The sequence below is a fragment of the Oncorhynchus tshawytscha genome, linkage group LG08 (genome assembly GCF_018296145.1).
Source record: "Oncorhynchus tshawytscha isolate Ot180627B linkage group LG08, Otsh_v2.0, whole genome shotgun sequence".
In the NCBI taxonomy this organism is placed as follows: domain Eukaryota; kingdom Metazoa; phylum Chordata; class Actinopteri; order Salmoniformes; family Salmonidae; genus Oncorhynchus; species Oncorhynchus tshawytscha.
The window spans coordinates 35909000-35932208 of NC_056436.1; the positions used below are offsets into that span (position 1 = coordinate 35909000).

Below are 23209 nucleotides of genomic sequence, written 5' to 3' on the forward strand. Positions count from 1 at the left end.
CAACATTTCTGGACTCACCATGTTGTGCTGTGCTCACTTGAACAGGAAGGTGGCGTGGCAGTCCTTCGTGGGAAAGATTTACAATTCTGAGTTGGGTGACCGTTCAAAATTTATTTTCCCAGTCAGAACTCGTTTATTCCCGACTTCCCAGTTGCAATGCTTGCGGTTAGTCACTGTCACCAATTCCTTCCAAACCACTCACTGTTGAATTTGCGATTTCCTACTTGTTTTGTACTGTTTATGTCCAATGGCCAATGAGCACCGCTGCGTTTTATCTATAGTTTATCTTCATTATTTCAAATCATATGACAAAGATTAAAAATGATTTGCCAGGAGATTGTCAACTTGATTCACGAGGATGACTGCTAGCTAATATTTTGAAAGTAAGATGTTGACATGATCAGTCCAATCATAGCTACTGTACGTATAACTTGATTTTACGTCATCTGTGGTCAATGACCTTGAGCCTTCCTGGAAGGGCACTACTAATGTAACTATATGGCAGGACCGAGAGGGCTAGAATTTTCGATGTCTACCCTTACTAAGGACTGGTGACATAGTTTACCCATGAATGACAGAACACTGAGCCAATATCGACACAACGCTCCTATTTGCTGCTGACTTGCCCCACCACCACAGAAAGCACTGAGCTAGGTTGAAACACCAGAATTTTGGAGCTGCCTTACTCAAAAAAAACAAAAAGAGATCATGTTTGTATGCAGCTTTATTAACTCAATGATGAAAATGGTAATTTTTTTACATTGTTTGCAAACCGGTATGTGACTCATAATAATGCGCCACCTGCCCTGAATGATGGGTCGCCACTGTCGGTTTGTTGGCGTTTGGGGAAAATATTTCTATAGCTGAATTAATTCATGTTTAATCTGTTTTCAATAAAGGAATCCAGAATCTTTGTTTAAGATCGTTGGATGATTTTGACGAAAGGGGTCATGTCACGGAGCCTTGAAAGGCTTGTCATGAATGGGAAACGGATCATATTTCTTATCCCAGATTTGAAAAAAGAATATAAAATGGTCAAATGGCAGTCTTCCAAAAAACATTTAAATATGGCTCCCAACATTAGCCTGCAGGCCTACATCAAAGGGACTGGTTGCTGTAAGCGATATCTTCAATGGATGTCAAAGTAGAAATCTCAAGTAATCCAAAAAGAATATATGCACATTCCTCATGAGTCACTAACTTCATGTGTTTGTTTACACTGTGACATAGGAAATAAAGGTCATAGTCTATTGGAGATATGCATACATAATGTAAACTCTTTTGGTGTTTGTTTCATTAGTACCTTGCTGATATATTTCCAAAACTGTTTTGTATGTCAGCAATCAAGTTTTCAAGATACACTACTGTTCAAAAGTTTGGGGTCACTTAGAAATTTCCTTGTTTTCCATGAAAACATACATGAAATTATTTGCAAAATGAATAGGAAATATAGTCAAGACGTTGACAAGGTTATAAATAATGATTTTTAATTGAAATAATAATTATGTCCTTCAAACTTGCTTTCGTCAAAGAATCCTGCAGCAAATACAGCCTTGCAGACTTTTGGCATTCTAGTTGTCAATTTGTTTTGGAATTCTGAAGATATTGCTTCCTGCAGCAATCCCATGCTTCCTGAAGCACCTCCCAAAAGTTGGATTGGCTTGATGGGCACTTCTGCTCTTACAATAGGTCAATAGGGTTGAGATCTGGTGACTGTGCTGGCCACTCCATTATAGACAGAATACCAGCTGACTCCTTCTTCCATAAATAGTTCTTACATAGTTTGGAGTTATGCTTATAAATTGGCTCCAATTAAGCGCCGTCCACAGGGTATGGCATGGCATTGCAAAATGGAGTGATTGCCTTCCTTCTTCAAGATCCATTTTACCCTGTACAAATCTCCCACTTTACCACCACCAAAGCACCCCCAGTCCATCACATTGCCTCCACCATGCTTCACAGATGGCGCCAAGCATTCCTCCAGCATCTTTTCATTTTTTCTGCGTCTCACGAATGTTCTTCTTTGTGATCCGAACACCTTAAACTTAGATTTGTCTGTCCACAACACTTTTTTTCCAATCTTCCTCTGTCCAGTGTCTGTTCTTTTGCCCATCTTAATCTTTTCTTTTTATTGGCCAGTCTGAGATATGGCTTTTTCTTTGCAACTCTGCCTAGTAGGCCAGCATCCCGGAGTCGGCTCTTCACTGTTGACATTGAGACTGTTGTTTTGCGGGTACTATTTCATGAAGCTGCCAGTTGAGGACTTGTGAGGCGTCTGTTTCTCAAACTAGACACTCTAATGTACTTGTACTCTTGCTCAGTTGTGCACCGTGTGCACCGGGGCCTCCCACTCCTCTTTCTATTCTGGTTAGAGACGGTTTGTGCTGTTCTGTGAAGGGAGTAGCACACAGCGTTGTTCGAGATCTTCAGTTTCTTGGCAATTTCTCGCATGGAATAGCCTTCATTTCTCAGAACAAGAATAGACTGACGAGTTTCAGAAGAAAGTTATTTGTTTCTGGCCATTTTGAGCCTGTAATCGAACCCACAAATGCTGATGATCCAGATACTCAACTAGTCTAAAGAAGGCCAGTTTAATTGCTTCTTTAATCAGCACAGCAGTTTTCAGATGTGCTAACATAATTGCAAAAGGGTTTTCTAGTGATCAATCAGCCTTTTAAAATGGTAAACTTGGATTAGTTAACACAACGTGCCATTGGAACACAGGGGTGATGGTTGCTGATAATGGGCCTCTGCATGCCTATGTAGATATTCCATAAAAAATCAGCTGTTTCCAACTACAATAGTAATTTACATCATTAACAATGTCTACACTGTATTTCTGATCAATTTGATGTTATTTTAATGGACAAAAACACGGACATTTCCTAGTGACCCCAAACTTTTGAACGGTAGTGTATATAACTTTAAAAATACAGAAATACAGCCGATATGGTGCATTTTGTATCATATGATGCGAAATGTATCATACCGTCTGTATTTCTGTCTTTGGATCTTAAAAACTTGATTTCTGACATACAAAACCATTTGGGACTATTTCAACAATAGACTAATTAAACAAATACCAAAATAGTTTTTGGGTAGAGTTTTCCTTTAATCCCTTTAGAGGTCAAACCCTGTCAACCTACTAAACAGTGTATCAAATGTACAAATTACACGCAGCATGAAGTTCATAATTCACTATGACATTATCTGTGTCTGTCTCTCTCTCTTTGCCTCTGCAGGTTTTTGCACAACAACAGAATCACCCATCTCGTGCTGGGGACCTTCTCCCATCTACAGTCCATGAAGAGGCTGTAAGTTCACTGATAACGTGCATGGACAGGGCAGCTGTGGTAGATACGCATTGTCTGACAATGTGTATCCACCAACATTTTACTACCATTACACAGAGGGGTCAGGGGGGAGAATACGAGCCATATTTCAACAGTACGCCACTCTGTCTAGGCCCCTCAAATTAAAGGACCTCAATGCCTGTTCCTTTGCTTTTTTAAAAATTCTTCCCTCTAATCAGTGACTGATTTGGACCCAGGACACCAGGTGGGTGCAATTTATTATTAGGTAGAACAGAAAACCAGCAGTACTCCGGACATCCCAGGGTAAGATTTGATTACCCCTGGTCTAAGACTGTGATGGAGATAAATGGGACTGACAGAGCCATGTCTGTCTGTGTACAAAGGCCTGGCAGTTAATTAGGATCAGAGTTTGGCCTTCCCCTATTGTTTTCTCGCTCTTTTCAACAAGACTGACTTCCAGGATGTGTTAGATCCAGAGCCAGTATTCTGTGGTTGAGAGGTACAGTAGACAGACAGGAGAACTGGCAGGCCGGGAAGGAACTGGATTCAAAAACAATATTTCCCTCTGATTATTTCAGCACTCAGATTTGGAGGATGTTCAAAGTGGGATCAGATTAAATTAAATTATTACTGTCTCCTGGAATGTACAAATCTGTCTGAAACCTGAAGAGACCTACTGGTAGAATAAATTCTAAAAAGAAAGTCAGACAGCTGCCAGTCTGGACTCTGCAGCAGACAGTTTCCTGCAGCAGGAGAGGAGTTCTCCCAAAAAGGCCATTCTGAGTCCCAGTGTTTGGTCGGAGCTCGGCCTAGCTGTATGACATGGCTGGTGTGTGTGGGTGTGTGTGTGATTGTGTGTGTGCATGTGTGTGTCTGTGTTTGGCCAGTGTTGGTCCACACTGGGAGGCCACCGGAGAGGATTTACACTACCGCCCAGTCAGTCTCAGCCCACTATCTGACACCAGACAAACAGACAGACTCATACTGCTTACCCATACGACTATAATAACACAGGACTGGTAGCAGTGGGATCTGTATTGTATGATGTACAGTTAATAGTCCTGTATTGATGTGTGATATTGTGGTCTACTGTATACACTGCATTTAAGAGATGGTGAGTTATACTGAGGAAGAGTAGAACATGTACACATCTAAAGACTTGCAGGCGCAGGATACACAGAAATCAGCATAGACAAACAGGTAAATAGTAAATAATAACTCTGTAAAACTATAATTGAAGCATTACTGTAAACAGACTTTTATTTTTTCTCCATGGTGAGTGATACTGTAATAATCTCTCTCTCTCTCTCTCTCTCTCTCTCTCTCTCTATGTGTGCAGGCGTCTGGACTCTAACACTCTGAACTGTGACTGTGAGCTGCTGTGGCTGGCTGACCTGTTGAAGCAGTATGCTGAGTCAGGCAACGCCCAGGCTGCTGCCACCTGTGACTACCCCAGCCGACTGCAGGGACGATCTGTGGCCACACTCACCGCTGAGGAACTGAACTGTGGTGAGGGCACACACACACATCACACACACCTTCTCTCGCATACCGTCCACTTCCCTGAAACCCAAATTCACTCCACACAAACCACAGCTTTCCTAGCCACACAAAGCCTTTTCTGTCTTTTTAGCTGTTGGCTCCCGACCACAGTGGTCTTGAGCTGTGACGGGATTTCCCCAGGTGGGTCCCTGTCTGTCTGTGGGGGTTGGTCAGCCAACTTTTGTTCCACTACGAACCCAGCAGCTGTGGTCCTGGGCTGGGTAGCATGTCAGACAGGAGCCCCTGCCACTGCTCTGAGCCCCAGAACCTAGCAGCCTGCCTCCTGCAGCCAGTTTCTGCTGAGCCCATCAGGCCTCCGTGTACTGGGCGTGTGTGGTGGATGGATGGGTGGAGTGTGGATGTGGATTGGAAGGGGTGGATAGAGGGACCATGTCCCTGTCTGCTGGGATTGTTTTGGGGTAGGTTGGGGGAAAGAAGGAAGGGTGAGTGAACTGAGAAAGTGATGCATGTGTATGAGGGATGGATAGATGGGTGAGGCTGGCAGAATAGAAGCTTGAAAGCCGCCAATGGAACCCCATAAAACCAGTCAAGGCAGGGCAGATTAAACGTGTTGAAATGCCTGCCTGGTTATTTCCATTACGCTAGTCCTTTGGGAAAGGAAAGGAGTGGAGATATATGTTTTGTCTTGCAGAACAATTAAATGTGTAGGCCTACTGTAGGGGTCGACTGATTATGATTTTTCAGCGCTGACACCGATTATTGGTGGACCAAAAAATGCTGATACCGATTAATCGGATGATTTTTATATATATTTGCAATAATGACAATTACAACAATACTGAATGACAAATATATATAAATATATATTCGATAATATATCAACCGGGTGTGTAGGTTTTTCAATAACACCGGGAGGAACAATGGCCGCTTTACTCTGTAGCGCAAAACTCACTCTGAGAGCTCCCACCTATCCACTTACGCAATGTGATCTTTCACGCTAATTTTTCAAAATAAAAGCCTGAAACTATGTCTAAAGACTGTTGAGACCTTAGGGAAGACATAGAAAAGGAATCTGGTTGATATCCCTTTAAATGGAGGATAGGCATGCATAGGAACAGAGAGGTTTCAAAATAAGAGTCACTTCCTGATTGGATTTTCCTCAGGTTTTTGCCTGCGATATCAGTTCTGTTATACTCACAGACAATATTTTTACAGTTTTGGAAACTTTAGAGTGTTTTCTATCCTAATCTGACAATAATATTCATATTCTAGTTTCTGTGGCTGAGAAATAGGCAGTTTCAAATAGGTACGTTTTTTAGCCAAAAACAAAAATACTGCCCCCTACACGCAAAAGGTTAATGCTAACTAGCAACTTACCTTGGCTCATTGCAGCCACAAGGTCTTTTTGAAGCTACACTCAAGTAACAGGTAGTCAGCCTGCCACGTAGTTTCCTCATGGATTGCAATGTAATCGGCCATAATCGCCATCCAAAAAGGCCAATTACCGATTGTTATGAAAACTTGGCCATGCCGGCCATGCCGATTAATCAGTCGACCTCTACTCTATACAGTACTTAGGCCAGGAAGTCTTTCTCTCCCTAATTGACTTTTACGCCAGTTTGTTCCTGTTACATCAGCGTGGTTTTACCACCCTCATCATGCCCTCTTCTCTTTCCTCAGTAACAGCCATTGTGGGGTAGGCAGGCAGCAGCTGTCAGTTTACGTTATAAATACTACACAAGCCTCTTCAGCTAATTTGATGCCTTTGGCTTTTCTTGCTTAGTGAATCCCCTTCTGTCTGTCTGTCTGTCTGTCTGTCTGTCTGTCTGTCTGTCTGTCTGTCTGTCTGTCTGTCTGTCTGTCTGTCTGTCTGTCTGTCTGTCTGTCTGTCTGTCTGTCTGTCTGTCTGTCTGTATGTACAGTATGTATGTATGTATGTGTGTTGAGTAAAGGCACCAGGGAGGAATGTCTGTTTTAAACATAGTGGAACCGTTCCACCCCCCCTCTCCACTCCCTCCTCACCCCTCTTCTCCCTTCCGTCCTCTCTCCTCCTCTACTTCTCCTCTACTTCTCCTCTACCATCCCCTCCTCTCCCTTCCCTTCTCCCCTCCTCTCTCTCCTCTCTGCTCCTCTCCCCTTTTCTCCCCCGGCTCTTCCTCCATTCCCCCTATAAACGAGGGAACAATGTGCAGCGGGCCGAGCAGCTGTCAAAACAACAGGGCCTGTGGATGAAGTGCCACCTCCCTGCTGGCCTGGCTACCCACTAGCCTCCTTCCCTTCCCTGTCCCTTCTCTGCCCTGGGCCTATGGAGGAGCAGGGGTCAGGGCTGGGTTGCCATGTTTGGAGTTAAGGGAAGCAAACAGTGTAATTAATGCCCTGTGCCAATGAGGTCTAATGGGGTGGTGGTGAGAGAGAGAAGCGAGGTTATACACAGTCTGAGGTTACTGCCTCCCATCGGTCTGGTTTCTGCTGCTGGTTGGGCTGCTGGGCTGGTTGGTGGTGGAAGATCTGGAAGGCCCAGAGCAGACAGATTTATGTCTTGGCCTGTCCCATGTGCATGGTTTGTGCGTTAGGAGAGAGCTGTTGGACTGGAGGGCCTACTCTGTGTTCTCTAATAAATGTGTCTGCCACATGTAAACAAAGGGGTCTGTGTGTGTTTGTGTGTGCGCGCCTCTGTGTGTGTATGGAGGGAATGAGGTATGTGCACCTAAACGTGCCAGTCTGCCAGAGAGGAAAGAGTCTCTGAGGAGGCAGCAGCCTGAAGTCCAGCACCATGTCCTAACACACATAGGGTCACTGGCTGACTTATTTGTGGAGCAGTTCAACTATTTCCTCACATGAGGTGATGTGTGTGTGTGGGTGTGTGCCCCTGTTTCCATCCCTGGTCCCAAACAGAGAATCTCCCACATCACAGGGCCCTCAGCAGGGACAATCTGAGGAAAGCAGTGTCCTCCCTCCAGCCCATTGCTCTGGCCCTAGCTAGTCCTATCAGACCAGCAGAGAACAGAGACATTACTCTTGTCCTGAAAGGAAATGGTCCTGTGTTTATGTCTCCTCTCATCCTCCTCTCTTCCTCCTCTCATTCTCCTCTCTTCCTCCTCTCTTCCTCCTCTCTTTCTCTTCTCTTCCTCCTCATCTCACCCTCCTCTCATCCTCCTCTCATCCTCCTCTCTTCCTCCTCTCATCCTCCTCTCTTCCTCCTCTCTTCCTCCTCTCATCCTTCTCTCATCCTCCTCGCTTCCTCCTCTCATCCTCCTCTCTTCCTCCTCTCATCCTCCTCTCTTCCTCCTCTCTTCCTCTTCTCTTCCTTCTCTCACCCTCCTCCCATCCTCCTCTCCCTCTCTCCTGTGTAGAGGTGCCCAGGATTACGTCAGAGCCCCAGGATGTTGACGTGACATCGGGGAACACGGTGTACTTCACCTGCAGGGCCGAGGGAAACCCCAAACCACAGATCATCTGGCTCAGGAACAAGTAAGACCCGCTTTCCAATGAGGACAACAACGTTGAAACAGTCGTTCAACTTTTGTTCAGTAATTTGCCCTATTTTAGTTCTTTAAATAAAACATATTGTACGCACATGAATTTGGAATTGTTATTTTTCTCCCTGTCAGTAATGCTCTGAATATGCATGACGACTCTCGTCTGAACCTGCTGGAGGATGGTACTCTGATGATCCAGGACACGCGGGAGACGGACCAGGGAGTTTACCAGTGCATGGCCAAGAACGTGGCTGGAGAGGTCAAGACTTCCCAAGTCACACTCAGATACTTTGGAGCCCCCTGTGAGTGAATATTTTCTATTTTTACCAATGACCTGCCACTGGCATTAAACAAAGCATGTGTGTCCATGTATGCTGATGATTCAACCATATACGCATCAGCAACCACAGCTAATGAAGTCACTGAAACCCTTAACAAATAGTTGCAGTCTGTTTTGGAATAGGTGGCCACTGACCAGTAATAAACTGGTCCTGAACATTTCTAAAACTAAGAGCATTGTATTTGGTACAAATCATTCCCTAAGTTCAAGACCTCATCTGAATATGGTAATGAATGGTGTGCCTGTTGAACAAGTTGAGGAGACTAAATTACTTAGTGTTACCTTAGATTGTGAACTGTCATAGTCAAAACATATAGATGCAATGGTTGTAAAGATGGGGAGAGGTCTAGTCATAATAAAGAGATGCTCTTTAGCCTATGTGTGCCTTTAAAATGTATTGATGTAGTTCTGTCCTTGAGCTGTTCTTGTCTATTAATGTTCCGCGTCATGTTTCATGTTTTGTGTGGACCCCAGGAGTTAATGGGAATCCTAATAAAATACCAAATACCAATCTCTCACATTATGTAACATGTTGGAATATTTAAATGTCCTTCCTTTGTCTTTTCCCTGAAGTAGTCACTTCCTGCAAGCTCAACACTGTACGGCGTTCTTTTATCCAATTATATTTGCTTCAACAAAGTCTCATTGTATTGAAACAGGGTCCATTTCAGTGAAAGAACATGTGTGTGGTAAAAAGCATTCTGTTCAATGGAGAGAGCTCAAACAGCAGGGGTTGAAACAGCAATCACCATACCTCTGTGTGCATATTGTAGAGAACAGTGTGGTTGCCATTTAGGTCAAAAGTCAAATAATTTAGAGGTCGCAACAAGCTGCCGGGCGAACAAATCACGCTGCGTTCCATGAGAAAAGCATTTCCCTAAACAACCTCATTTGTTCCCCCGACGACCTCTTTCACCCCGAGAGATTAGCCTGGCTGTCTCCAGATGACCAGGGGTCATTGTCCGGGTGACGGATGGTTGCTGGGCCGACTCTACTTACAAACTGCTCTGAGAACAGCTGTTGACTGTTTCCTGTTTCTGTGATTTTAAAACGATAGTACAGACAGTGTACATATTTCCTATAGCCCCGGGCCCACTGTAGCAGCGGGGGAGGGGTCCGATATCATCAGAGTTTGTCTGAGTGGGCTGTATTATGTAAGTGTGCTCTGTGCTTCCTTCTCATTGGTTCCTCCACACCTGACCGATGATATGTGTAGAGCCGTATGTTTTTCCTGGTCAGATCAAGTGGTCGGGAACAACTCTTGGATTTATGTAGGAAAGAATAGACTTCTTTCCACCTATGTTATCTCTTAGATACTTTGTCTCAATCTTCCTTCTGTCGCTCCTCCCCCCCCAGCGCGGCCCAGTTTTGTGATCCAGCCCCAGAATACAGAGGTGTTGGTGGGGGAGAGTATCACCCTTGAGTGTAGCGCCACAGGCCAGCCCCAGCCCCGGGTCTCCTGGACCAAGGGGGACCGCACGCCCTTGCCCACCGACGCCCGTATCAACATCACCCCGTCTGGGGGGCTGTTCATCCAGAACGTGGTGCAAGCAGACGGAGGGCAGTACACCTGCTTCGCCTCCAACAACGTGGACACCATCCACGCCACCGCTCACATCATCGTACAGGGTGAGCAGCACGGTAGAGTCAGCATTTAGAGAGAGTCGCAAACATCTGTTTGTAATCTTCTGTTGTTTCTTGACTGTTTGGTGTATATGGACCAAGATATTAAGCAACAACGTACAGTTAAAGTCGGAATTTTACATACACCTTAGCCAAATACATTTAAACTCAGTTTTTCACAAATCCTGACATTTAATCCTCGTAAAAATTCCCTGTCTTAGGCCAATTAGGATCACCACTTTATTTTAAGAATGTAAAATGTCAGAATAACCGTAGTCTTGCTTTTTTATGGCGGTTGTGGAGCAGTGGCTTCTTCCTTGCTGAGCGGCCTTTCAGGTTATGTCGATATAGGACTCGTTTTACTGTGGATATAGATACTTTTGTACCCTTTTCCTCAAGCATCTTCACAAGGTTCTTTGCTGTTGTTCTGGGATTGATTTGCACTTTTCACACCAAAGGACGTTCATCTCTAGGAGACAGAACGGGTCTTCTTCCTGAGCGGTATGATGGCTGCTTGGTCCCATGGTGTTTATATTTGCGTACTATTGTTTGTACAGATGAACGTGGTACCTTCAGGCATTTGGAAATTGCTCCCAAGGATGAACCAGACTTGTGGAGGTCTCCAATTTGTTATCTGAGGTCTTGGCTGATTTCTTTTGATTTTCCCATGATGTCAAGCAAAGAGGCACTGAGTTTGAAGGTAGGCCTTGAAATACATCCACAGGTACACCTCCAATTGACTCAATTGACTCAGTTAGCCTATCAGAAGCTTTTAAAGCCATGACATCATTTTCTGGAATTTTCCAAGCTGTTTAACACAGTCAACTTAGTGTATGTAACTTCTGACCCACTGGAATTGTGATACAGTGAATTATAAGTGAAATAATATGTCTGTAAACAATTGTTGGAAAATTGACTTGTGTCATGCACAAAGTAGATGTCTTAACCGACTTGCCAAAATTATAGTTTGTTAACAAGATATTGAGGGGTGGTTGAAAAACTAGTTTTAATGTCTCCAACCTAAGTATATGTAAACTTCCAACTTCAACTGTACATTATCATTTGCCTTCAATGAGGAACCATAAGTGTGAATTGTATTTGAATGGTACAGATGTTTGTGTCTGGTGTAAATTGCAGGCATCTTATACAGCACAATGTTGAGAGAACGCGATCTAACTTGTTTGTGCCTAACTCTCCTGCCGTTCCTGTTGCCCAGCGACCCCCCAGTTCACAGTGACCCCCCATGACCAGTTGGTGCTGGAGGGTCACACGGTGGACTTCACCTGTGAGGCCAGCGGCTACCCCCAGCCCGTCATCGCCTGGACGCGAGGGGGCAGCCCCCTGCCTCAGGACCGACGCCACCTGGTCCTTTCCTCGGGCACGCTGAGGATCGCCCGCGTGGCGCCCCAAGATGAGGGCCAGTATGAGTGCCAGGCCGTCAGCCCGCTGGGCACGGTGCGCACCGCCGTACAGCTTAACATCCAGCAGAGAGGTGAAACAGACCTCTACTCTATACCCTAACAGGATCAGGACTGATGTTTGAATTAGGAATCAATTAAATTACAATTGGGTCTAGAATGGTAATTATAGTACATTTTGTTTGAAGCACTTTTCAAAACATCCAAGGACACTATGTCTATGTTGACAAGTATCAGGAGAATGCCATCTGTGACATGATAATTTATACTGCGCCTTTATGTAGGCTGGGCGGGAAAAGGGTTTTAATGTATTGTTGTAAGGGCCTCTCCAAGCGCTCATAGGCTCTTTAAAAGGAGTCGAGGGTAGTAAAGCTCGAGAGGGTGCGAGCGACGATACACAACATCTCAGCCTGCAATCAGAGAAACTATGCCTCGACATAGTACTAAAAGCTAGTGACAGACATATGGCTGGGTCTCTCTCTCTCTCTCTCTCTCTCTCTCTCTCTCTCTCTCTCTCTCTCTCTCTCTCTCTCTCTCTCTCTCTCTCTCTCTCTCTCTCTCTCTCGAACAGAAATGACAGGCTTGTAGTTGTAAGTGGGACGTGGAGCAGAGCGGGGCAAGAAAGCATGGCGCTCTGTAATCCCAGATGGCACCATGTTTTCCATCTAGTAATGGCTGTTAACATGCAGAAAAGCACATGTTATATAATGGCCTACAACACTGTAAAGCATTTACACACAACCCCAAGACAACCCTCTGAGCAACACTTTAGTGTGTGATTGCTGCTTAGACACAGTGCGACTTTCAGCGAGCGAGACAGAGAGAGAGGGAGACGCACACAAGCAGATACAGACCCAGAAAGAGACACACTTTAAGCAGACAGGGAGAAAGACGGCTCGTTGGCTACATTGACGTACGTGTATATTTTGCCTGACATGATAGGGTGTGTTCAGACCGTTATAGTGTTTCCTAGCCTAGACTTTCCTAGTCTACATGGATAGCTTGGGAACAATTCATCTGCTTTAAACCTCAGGATCCCTCAGAGTTTAGAGGTCTTTCCTCAAACGGGGAATGGTATCTTCCCATGACCAGGTGGCTAACAGCAGGGGTTACACGGGCCGCCATTGGGGAGTTTGAATGTTTACTGGGAAGAGGAAAAGCACCTCCCCAGCTGTGTGTGAGAGATCAGTGGTCTAATCCATGTTCACAGGGACACACTGTGTAGACTGTCCATGCCTTGGATGCGAGTTGACCTTTTGAGTGCTGTGTGTGAATGAAAAACCTCCGGCCCCTGTTCATGTAATTAGAACAGAGATTTAATAGGACGTGGAACTTAAACATGTGAGGAAGAAAGAGTGTGCGTGTGTTTGTGTGCTTGCTGGCGTGTGCTTGCATCTGTCAGTGTGTGTGGGAGTGCGTGAACTTTTGGAGGATAAAGTGTTTTCTCACTGCATTGGGATTGATTGCACTGCACTGTGAGCTGCTGCGAGCGTTGATGTAGTCATTAACACATGTTTCTGAATCATCAGTAACGCCTGTTTTCACAAATGCTCCAAGGGACGTGACTGCGGAGTCTGGCACGGACGTCCAGATTCCCTGCAGAGCTCAGGGACAGCCCGAGCCTGTCCTCACCTGGAACAAGGTTAGACACCTGGCCACCTTTTACTAGTCACCATGGCAACACTGTTGTCCCACTGCCGCGGCAACAAGGCTAGCATTAGTCAGGGGCCTGGGGGAGAGGAGGGATGGGGAAAGGGAAGGGTGAGGAGGGCAGGCTGCTCAGATCAGGAAATGGTTGTTAGATACTTTCCCAATATGATTATATGTGCATGTAAAATGTTATTTTGTACAGTCTAGAATATCACAGCCATGTAGCCCAAACTGATTAGATAGACTCCATATAACCCAACCCAGTCAGGCCTGACAGACTCTATGACTTTGGCATTGTAACTCAAGACACTCCCCTACTGTGAGCCTTTGTTGGCAATGTTGTTCCCTGTTTGACCCCACAACCCCACACTAGTACACACCTCCTTACCTTTCAACTCCCGTCTGTCCCGGCAACTCTGCAGGACGGCATCCAGGTGACGGAAAGTGGGAAGTTCCACATCGCCCCTGAGGGCTTCCTGGAGGTCAAGGACGTGGGTCTAGCCGATGGCGGACGCTACGAGTGTGTCGCCCGGAACCCCATTGGCTACCAGTCCGCCACCATGGTGCTCACCGTCCTAGGTAAGACATAGCTAGAGTATGCTAAGCTATGCTAACAGTAGTCGTGGAGAACTATAGGCTCTGCAAGCTTTGGTTCCAGCCCTGCTCTAACACATCTGATTCAGATGTGTTTTTGCTGGGCAAGACCCAAAGCCTTCACTCACCCTACCACTCGCCCAGCCAAGGCTTTGTAATGGCTGTACTGCAGTTGTTGTAACATGTAACACTATGGGTTGGGCCTACTCCTCAGCTCTAGCCCCAGTGTTGCTTATTTGCCATGGCCTGCCTGCGTGCTGTCTTGTGGCAGATGCGAGCTAGCGTGCTGCCAGTGAACTGTGACCATAATGGGTTGATGTTGGACAGGTCTGCAGCCCACACGTCAGACACTCAATGTTTTACATGGCACGCTATAGAACTACACTAGAGTCTGCCAGAAATGTGTTCTGTTCTCTCCAGTCTTCAGGGTTGCGATACACATGTACAGTTGTGCCCAGCCCTATATGGGGCAATCAGCCAGTTAACTTGCTGTCCAGGTAGAGGATTTTAAAACCTTTAGTTGAACTCATGGTAACTCATGCTGTCGTGACCCATGACACACTGGATGACATATGCAGTTGAAACATCTGATCATTCTATCACTCTATTGTTTTATTATCGGTATTTGTTGATTTTTAAACTGGTTGTGACAGCAGTGCCTCTCTGTTTGCAGTGCCTCCAATGAGTAGGCAAGGGGACACCTTTGTGACCTCGTCTATTGAAGAGGCCATCCGCAACGTGGACAGTGCCATCGAATCCACCAGGAGGCATCTGTTTGATGGGTAAGTTAATTGCCTTTTTTAGGCCGAAGGTTGGAATCAAACTTATGATACTGAGCTTCGTTGCGTTATCAATTCAGAACTGATGATGTGTTTAACAGGAGCATGTTTCCATACACGCAGGCACACACACACACACACACACACACACACACACACACACACACACACACACACACACGCACGCACACACAAACGCACGCACACACACACACACACACACACACGCACGCACGCACACACACACACACACACACACGCACGCACGCACACACACACACACACACACACACACACACACACACACACACACACACACACACACAGCCAGTTAGCTGGGGATTTCCAGCTCTGTTCTAATGACAAGCCCAGGAAGAGAAGTTGCCTCTGGGCCCACAGAGCTCAGTGAGTTCTATGTCACGTGTCATTGTGCTCTGCGACTGGCTGGCACGTCCAGGGATCCTTTGAAGGCTTTTTACCAAAAGTATGACTAGCATATCAAACATTTTTGATTTGGATGCTTTAAATACTACTTATTTATTTTAAGAGTTGTTATTAAGGAGGAAACGGGAATGTGCTTTGCTTCATTGGCCATGTATGCCTCTCAACGATAGCCATTGGTTTTGATTTGGGGTTAGATGTGACACCTGTAGAGGAAGCACATGATATTGCCCTGCCTGGCTTGGACTGACCCAATGTGTGTATGCGCTTGGTTGCGTGCATCTGTGTGTGTGTGTGTGTGTGTGTGTGTGTGTGTGTGTGTGTGTGTGTGTGTGTGTGTGTGTGTGTGTGTGTGTGTGTGTTTGTGTGTCCGTGCCATGGTTTATGAAGGCTTCGTTCAAAGCACCTCATAAATAACGATGCAGTCATTGGGATGGTATGATAGAAATGTGATGCCCATATAAGGAAGTGAAAGCAGGTTTATTCACACACCTATACTTGAGATGGATTATGAGATCAACTAGCTAGTGTTTAGTTTTTTCACTCCCACCCGTTTGTTATCGGTGCGGAGAATGTGCGTGTTGAGAGGAGTTTTATTGACTGTGCTTGTCTGAAGTCTTTCATCTGCTCATGTCATTTGGATCAGGAAGGATGTTTTCACCATTCACTCCTGTTAGACAGATTAGAGTTGTTTTCCCTGGCAAGAAAAAATAAGGGATGTAAACATTTCCATCTCTTTGTCTCTATCCTAAAGACTTGCAGGCGCAGGATACACAGAAATCAGCATATGGCAAACAAGTCAGAAATAATAACTCTGTAAAACTATAATTGAAGCATTACTGTAAACAGACGTTTATTTGTTCTCCATGGTGAGTGATACTGTAATAATCTCTCTCTCTCGCTCTCTCTCGCTCTCTCCCTGTCTCTCTCTGTCTCTCTCTCTCTGTCTCTCTGTCTCTCTCTCTCTCTCTCTCTCTCTCTCTCTCTCTCTCTCTCTCTCTCTGTCTCTCTCTCTCTGTCTCTCTGTCTCTCTGTCTCTCTCTCTCTGTCTCTCTGTCTCTCTGTCTCTCTCTCTCTCTCTCTCTCTCTGTGTCTCTGTCTCTTTCTCCCCATCTCAATGTAGAAATCCTCGTACCCCTGGCGAGTTGCTCGCCCTATTCCGTTACCCCAGGGACCCCTACACGGTGGAGCAGGCTCGGGCGGGGGAGATCTTCGAGCAGACCCTGCTCCTCATCCAGAACCACGTCAACCAAGGCCTCATGGTCGACACCAATGGCACAGGTGAGACAACAGACACAGCCTTATGGAGTAAAGATGACCGTCTCCGTGCTACTTTAGGTTGATTCTGAAAACATCCCTGGATGTAGATCAATGTGTTAGACATCTGCATTACATTTTCTTCTCTTTCTGACCCGGGGCCAGTGAGATAACCACTGAGCAGTTGACTGGATGGTCATAAAGTATTTTACTACTCATGCGTCATCCTGCATAATGGCAGCCGAATGTGGTCAGTTGCCACGGGTGAAAGCCATCCCAGGTTTGGCAGGTCCAGATGAGGTGTCCAATGACCCAAACAAGGAGACTGGTCCTCCATATTAAGGATTTATGGTACATAAAATGCTCATGTTAATGTGGCTAAGGTTTAACAGCCATGCCGGCTCAATGGACCAGTTGTGTGAGTTAGTGGAGAACACTGTCTGATGTAAGGCCCAGTGGACCCTGTGGTGCTACAGGCATCAGATGAGAGAGAGAGAGAGACAGAGAGTGAGGCAGGCACAGTGTTTTCACTGGTTATGATAACAGTCAAGTGTTCATTGTTACACTGGCCCCTAACTTTTGCCCGTCAGCAAAAACAATGTAGCCTGTTTGGTTTATGTCTATGTGACCTGGCACACCCCCAGCACTGCTACCCTGCAGGTTGTGTATGGCTGGATCGATTCTGTGAGTGACCAGAGAGGTGGGATTATGTGGGCGATGGGAGGGGTCGTGGTGGGTGTTACTGTTTGCTCCGCTAGCTGACTGCTGACAGGAAGTCTCACTTTTCCCCATTGATTTGAGCTACACAAGGCACACACACACACACACACTGGAGCTGTAGCTCTGACATGTCCCAGCGAGTCAGGACATGTCAGAGGAAAACTCCAGTCTGTGCCCTCAGGATGCAGGTTTAGATTGCCAGGGCAAACATTAATAGCCTACATGCTGCAATCAGCAGTCTCCTCTGTTAGTTGGAAATATAACGTTAATGTAGCAGTGTAGTACACAGCCTTATATCCTGACTAAAACCTCTTTTCCCTGCCTCCATCCCCAGCGTTCCGCTACAATGACCTGGTGTCCCCTCACTTCCTGGATGTGATCGCTAACCTATCAGGCTGCACTGCCCACCGCCGCTTCAACAACTGTTCTGACATCTGCTTCCACCAGAAGTACCGCAGCCACGACGGCACCTGCAACAACCTGCAGCACCCCATGTGGGGCGCCTCCCTCACCGCCTTCCAGCGCCTCCTCAAGTCGGTCTACGACAACGGCTTCAACCTGCCGCGCGGCGCCAGCGGCCGGCAGCAGCACGGCCATGCCCTGCCCCTGCCCCGCCTCGTCTCCACCACCATGATCGGCACGGAGACCGTCACCCCGGATGACCGCTACACCCACATGCTGATGCAATGGGGGCAGTTCCTGGACCACGATCTGGATTCCACCGTTGCCGCCCTCAGCCAGTCACGTTTCTCCGACGGCCAGCTGTGCACTAACGTGTGCACCAACGACGCACCCTGCTTCCCCATCCAGTTCCCCCCGGGGGACCCTCGGCAGGCGCGCAGCGGAGCGCGCTGCATGTTCTTTGTGCGCTCTAGCCCCGTCTGCGGCAGCGGTATGACGTCCCTCCTCATGAACAGCGTGTTTCCACGGGAACAGATCAACCAGCTGACGTCATACATCGACGCGTCCAACGTGTACGGCAGCTCACGACACGAGTCGGAGGAGGTCCGCGACCTGGCCAGTCAGAGGGGTCTGCTGAGGCAGGGCATCGTCCAACGCTCTGGGAAGCCCCTGCTACCGTTCGCCACGGGGCCCCCGACAGAGTGTATGAGGGATGAGAACGAGAGCCCCATCCCCTGCTTTCTGGCCGGAGACCACAGGGCCAACGAGCAGCTGGGTCTGACATCCATGCACACAGTGTGGTTCAGGGAACACAACCGCGTGGCTACAGAGCTGCTCCGACTCAACCCACACTGGGACGGAGACACCATCTACCACGAAGCAAGGAAGATAGTTGGCGCACAGATGCAGCACATCACCTACAATCACTGGCTGCCCAAGGTGAGATCCTGCACTTCTCTCCCTCATAATATAAATCAACTTCTTTCTCATACTCTAACATAGGGTTTTGTGAAAGGTCTTCAGATTGATGAAAGGTACTGTGTCTGTAAGTAATTAAAAGTATGATGTTGACTATAATATTGATGATGATGATGATTTCACCCCCTCCCTCAGGTCCTGGGTGATGCGGGGATGAAGCTGATTGGTGACTACCGCGGCTACAACCCCAACGTCAACGCCGGCATCCTCAACGCCTTCGCCACGGCCGCCTTCCGCTTCGGACACACCCTCATCAACCCCATCCTGTACCGGTTGGATGAGAACTTCCAGCCCATCCCCCAAGGCCACATCTCCCTACACCGCGCCTTCTTCTCTCCCTTCCGCATCGTCAACGAAGGGGGCATTGACCCCCTGCTGCGGGGCCTGTTCGGAGTGGCGGGGAAGATGCGCGTGTCGACCCAGCTGTTGAACACGGAGCTGACGGAGAGGCTGTTCTCCATGGCCCACTCCGTGGCGCTGGACCTGGCCGCCATGAACATCCAGAGAGGAAGGGATCACGGTATACCGCCCTACAACGACTACCGGACCTTCTGTAACCTGACCTCAGCACAGAGCTTTGATGACCTGAGGAACGAGATCAAGAACCCCCAAGTCAGGGAGAAGCTACAGAGGTATGTTAGCTATGAGGCTTTCAGGAAACTCACCTCTGGATAAATCAAGGTTAAATTACTGTATTACCTTATCAAAAACAATCTGTACTTTTCTCTCTCTCCAGGCTATACGGCACTCCCCTGAACATCGACCTGTTCCCTGCTCTGATGGCTGAGGACCTAGTCCCTGGGAGCCGGCTGGGGCCCACCCTTATGTGTCTGCTGGCTGCCCAGTTCAAACGACTCAGAGACGGGGACCGGTGAGCTCACATCCCCTCAGCTACCAATTCTAGTCAGATTACTTTTTCCCTCCCTTTCAGAAGGATGAGATAGTTACAGAAGGGTAGCCTTTGTGATTATGGTGTGTTTACAGATAACTAGTGTAACCTTCCCTCCTCCTGGTGCTACCAGGTTTTGGTATGAAAACCCAGGTGTGTTCACCCCGGCCCAGCTGACCCAGCTGAAGCAGGCGTCTCTGACAAGGGTGCTGTGTGACAACGGTGACAACATCACCCGTATCCAGCAGGACGTGTTCAACGTGGCAGAGCTGCCCCACGGATACGGCAGCTGTGATGACATCCCCAACATTGACCTGCGCATGTGGCAGGACTGCTGCGAAGGTGGGTCACATGGAATATAAAACATGTTATTCACATTGATGCTGTGTCTTGAAGGACTCCATCTTCCCTAGATAGTCCACTACATTTTGCCATAGACATAAGCTGTGTTGGAATACTCATACTAACCACACTACCATACTATTTGTGACGTGAATTGACTATATAGTATGCTTATTGGTCATAGTATGGATATACAGTTGAAGTCGGAAGTTTACATACACCTTAAGCCAAATACATTTAAGCTCAGCTTTTCACAATTCCTGACATTTAATCCTAGTAAATATTCCCTGTTTTGGGTTAGTTAGGATCACCACTTTATTTTAAGAATGTGAAATGTCAGAATAATAGTAGAGATGATGATTTATTTCAGCTTTTATTTCTTTCATCACATTCCCAGTGGGTCAGAAGTTTACATACACTCAATTAGTATTTGGTAGCATTGCCTTTAAATTGTTTAACTTGGGTCAAATGTTTCGGGTAGCTTTCATCAAGCTTCTCACAATAAGTTGGGTGAATTTTGGCCCATTCCTCCTGACAGAGCTGGTGTAACTGAGTCAGGTTTGTGGGCCTCCTTGCTCGCACACACTTTTTCAGTTCTGCCCACAAATTTTCTATAGGATTGCAGTCAGGGCTTTGTGATGGCCACTCCAATACCTTGACTTTGTTGTCCTTAAGCCATTTTGCCACAACTTTGAAGTATGCTTGGGGTCATTGTCCATTTGGAAGACCCATTTTTAACTTCCTGACTGATGTATTGAGATGTTGCTTCAATATATCCACATAATTTTCCTTCTTTTTGATGCCATCTATTTTGTGACGCGCACCAGTCCCTCCTGCAGCAAATCACCTCCACAACATGTTGCTGCCACCCCCGTGCTTCACGGTTGGTATGGTGTTCTTTGGCTGGCAAGCCTCCCCCTTTTTCCTCCAAACAAAACGATGGTCATTATGGCCAAAATAGTTCTATTTTTGTTTCATCAGACCAGAGGACATTTCTCCAAAAAGTACGATCTTTGTACCCATGTGCAGTTGCAAACCGTAGTCTTGCTTTTTTATGGCGCTCAGCAAGGAAGAAGCAGTGGCTTCTTCCTTGCTGAGCGGCCTTTCAGGTTATGTCGATATAGGACTCGTTTTACTGTGGATATAGATACTTTTGTACCTGTTTCCTCCAGCATCTTCACAAGGTCCTTTGCTGTTGTTCCGGGATTGATTTTCAGTTTTCGCACCAAAGTATGTTCATCTTCAGGAGACAGAATGCCTCTCCTTCCTGAGTGGTATGACGGCTGCGTGGTCCCATAGTGTTTATACATGCGTACTATTGTTTGTACAGATGAACGTGGTAACTTCAGGCATTTGGAAATTGCTCCCAAGGACGAACCAGACTTGTGGAGGTCTACAATTTTGAGATCTTGGCTGATTTCTTTTGATTTTCCCATGATATCAAGAAAAGAGGCACTGAGTTTGAAGGTAGGCTTTGAAATACATCCACAGGTACACCTCCAATTAACTCCAATTATGTCAATTAGCATATCAGAAGCTTCTAAAGCCATGACATAATTTTCTGGTGTTTTTCCAAGCTGTTTAAAGGCACAGTCAACTTAGTGTATGTAAACTTCCGACTTCAATTGTAGTTAGTATGCCAAAAGTTCCCAGGTGTCAAACTAAATTCCCCAAAATATGTATTTTACGCGCAGAGGACACTTTTCCTGTACTTTAGGGCCCATAATACTATTCTTCAGGAAATGGGCGTGGCTTCACATCGTTTTCAGATTTGAAGAAAATGGTGGAAAATATGTAGCTGAAGTACAAGAGATACAAATGAATTGCTTTAACTAATTTTAACAAATGTTAAGAAGATGTTGAGCAATGTAGTCAAGTATTGCCTTTTCAAATAAGTTACCTTACACGTTATGTTGGCTGACAATTTGTTAGGTAGGCTGTCCTTACGAACCACATAGCATATCATTACAGTAGTATATACCGTTATGTTGATAGCTAACGTCAGTTGGCTACTTATGCATCAAACTTGCCAGTATATTAACTATAGGCTAACTAACTACCCAATGTTTATTTGATTATTCCCGTCATTCTTAGCTTAGCTAAATGGTATACTCGTTGTGTGTTCTCAATGGACATTCAGGTGCAAATTCATTCGATTTCAGAGCACTTTCATCTGAGTGTACCAGAGTGCAGAATAATGAATTTACGAGCGCAGTTACAGTCACCAATGCTCTGGATAACATGAAAACTGCCTAACCAGCTCTGCTAGGGCGAATAAAATGGTCAGAGTGGTTCATTTGTATCTGGAAGTAGCTAGCAAGCTAACCAACGTTAGATTGAAAGTCAGAACGCTCAAATCAACACTACTCCTCGATGTGAGTGTCCAGTGTGCGCTCCGACAGCGAAACGCTCAGAATTTACATGCTGACAATCTGACAATGCTCTGAATTTACGAGCGCACTCTGGCACTCCAGATTGAATTTAAGAACACACCCGAAGTCGTAAAATATCTAAGTATTAACTAGTAGTAACTAGCTAGCAAGAGGTTGCATAGTGATAGGTTTGGTTTCTGAGCCTTTTATATTATTAATCATTAGGTATAATAGAGACATGAGGGGTGCCATAATGACGCTTGGGAGAGGCTGAGTGCAGGGAAAATGATCACATGTAGCAGTACTGATAAGGGGAAGAACCGTTTAAGGCCCATATCACTCATCTCTCTGCGTAGAAATAATGATGCAATGTTTAGTGATACCGAGGAGACTCCACCCAAAGTGAGTTATTTATACTACCACGGGTGAAACCATGTTTTTGTCTAATGCAGCTGTATTGACCCTCTGAACAGAATAAACTTGGTTTAACCTTTCTAGAGCAGGCGTTCAGCTAGCGGAACCCCTCGACAACATTCAGCTGAAAAGGCAGCATGCGAAATTCAAAAATATTTTTTTGAAATATGTAACTTTCACACATTAACAAGTCCAATACAGCAAATGAAAGATAAACATCTTGTTAATCTACAGACCATGTCCGATTTAAAAAATGCTTTACAGCGAAAGCACCACATATGATTATGTTAGGTCATAGCCAAGTCAAAAAAACACACAGCCATTTTTCCAGCCAAAGATAGGAGTCACAAAAAGCAGAAATATAGATCAAATTAATCACTAACCTTTGATGATCTTCATCAGATGACACTCATAGGACATCATGTTACACAATACATGTATGTATTGTTCGATAATGTGCATATTTATATCCAAAAATCTCAGTTTACATTGGCTCGTTATGTGCAGTAATGTTTTGATTCCAAAACATTCGGTGATTTTGCAGAAATACTCATATTAAACATTGATAAAGATACAACTGTTATTCACAGAATTAAAGATAGACTTAATGCAACTGCCGTGTCAGATTTTTTAAAAACTTTTCTGAAAAAGCATCATCTGAGAACGGCGCTCAGCGCCCAATCCAGTCAGAGAA

General features: G+C 45.9%; 1 protein-coding gene across 1 annotated transcript in view; it reads left to right on the plus strand.

The window, feature by feature from the left end:
• Positions 1–23209, plus strand: part of LOC112256541 (peroxidasin) — a 95388-nt gene that overhangs the window by 57830 nt on the left and 14349 nt on the right. The window contains exons 6-19 of the mRNA XM_024429861.2: positions 3243–3314; positions 4654–4823; positions 8171–8288; positions 8429–8598; positions 9993–10265; positions 11476–11751; positions 13207–13319; positions 13750–13906; positions 14595–14703; positions 16265–16422; positions 17453–18459; positions 18634–19130; positions 19235–19369; positions 19521–19729. Of these exons, the coding sequence (XP_024285629.1) occupies positions 3243–3314; positions 4654–4823; positions 8171–8288; positions 8429–8598; positions 9993–10265; positions 11476–11751; positions 13207–13319; positions 13750–13906; positions 14595–14703; positions 16265–16422; positions 17453–18459; positions 18634–19130; positions 19235–19369; positions 19521–19729 (3464 nt within the window). The remainder of the gene's footprint in view (positions 1–3242; positions 3315–4653; positions 4824–8170; positions 8289–8428; positions 8599–9992; positions 10266–11475; positions 11752–13206; positions 13320–13749; positions 13907–14594; positions 14704–16264; positions 16423–17452; positions 18460–18633; positions 19131–19234; positions 19370–19520; positions 19730–23209) is intronic.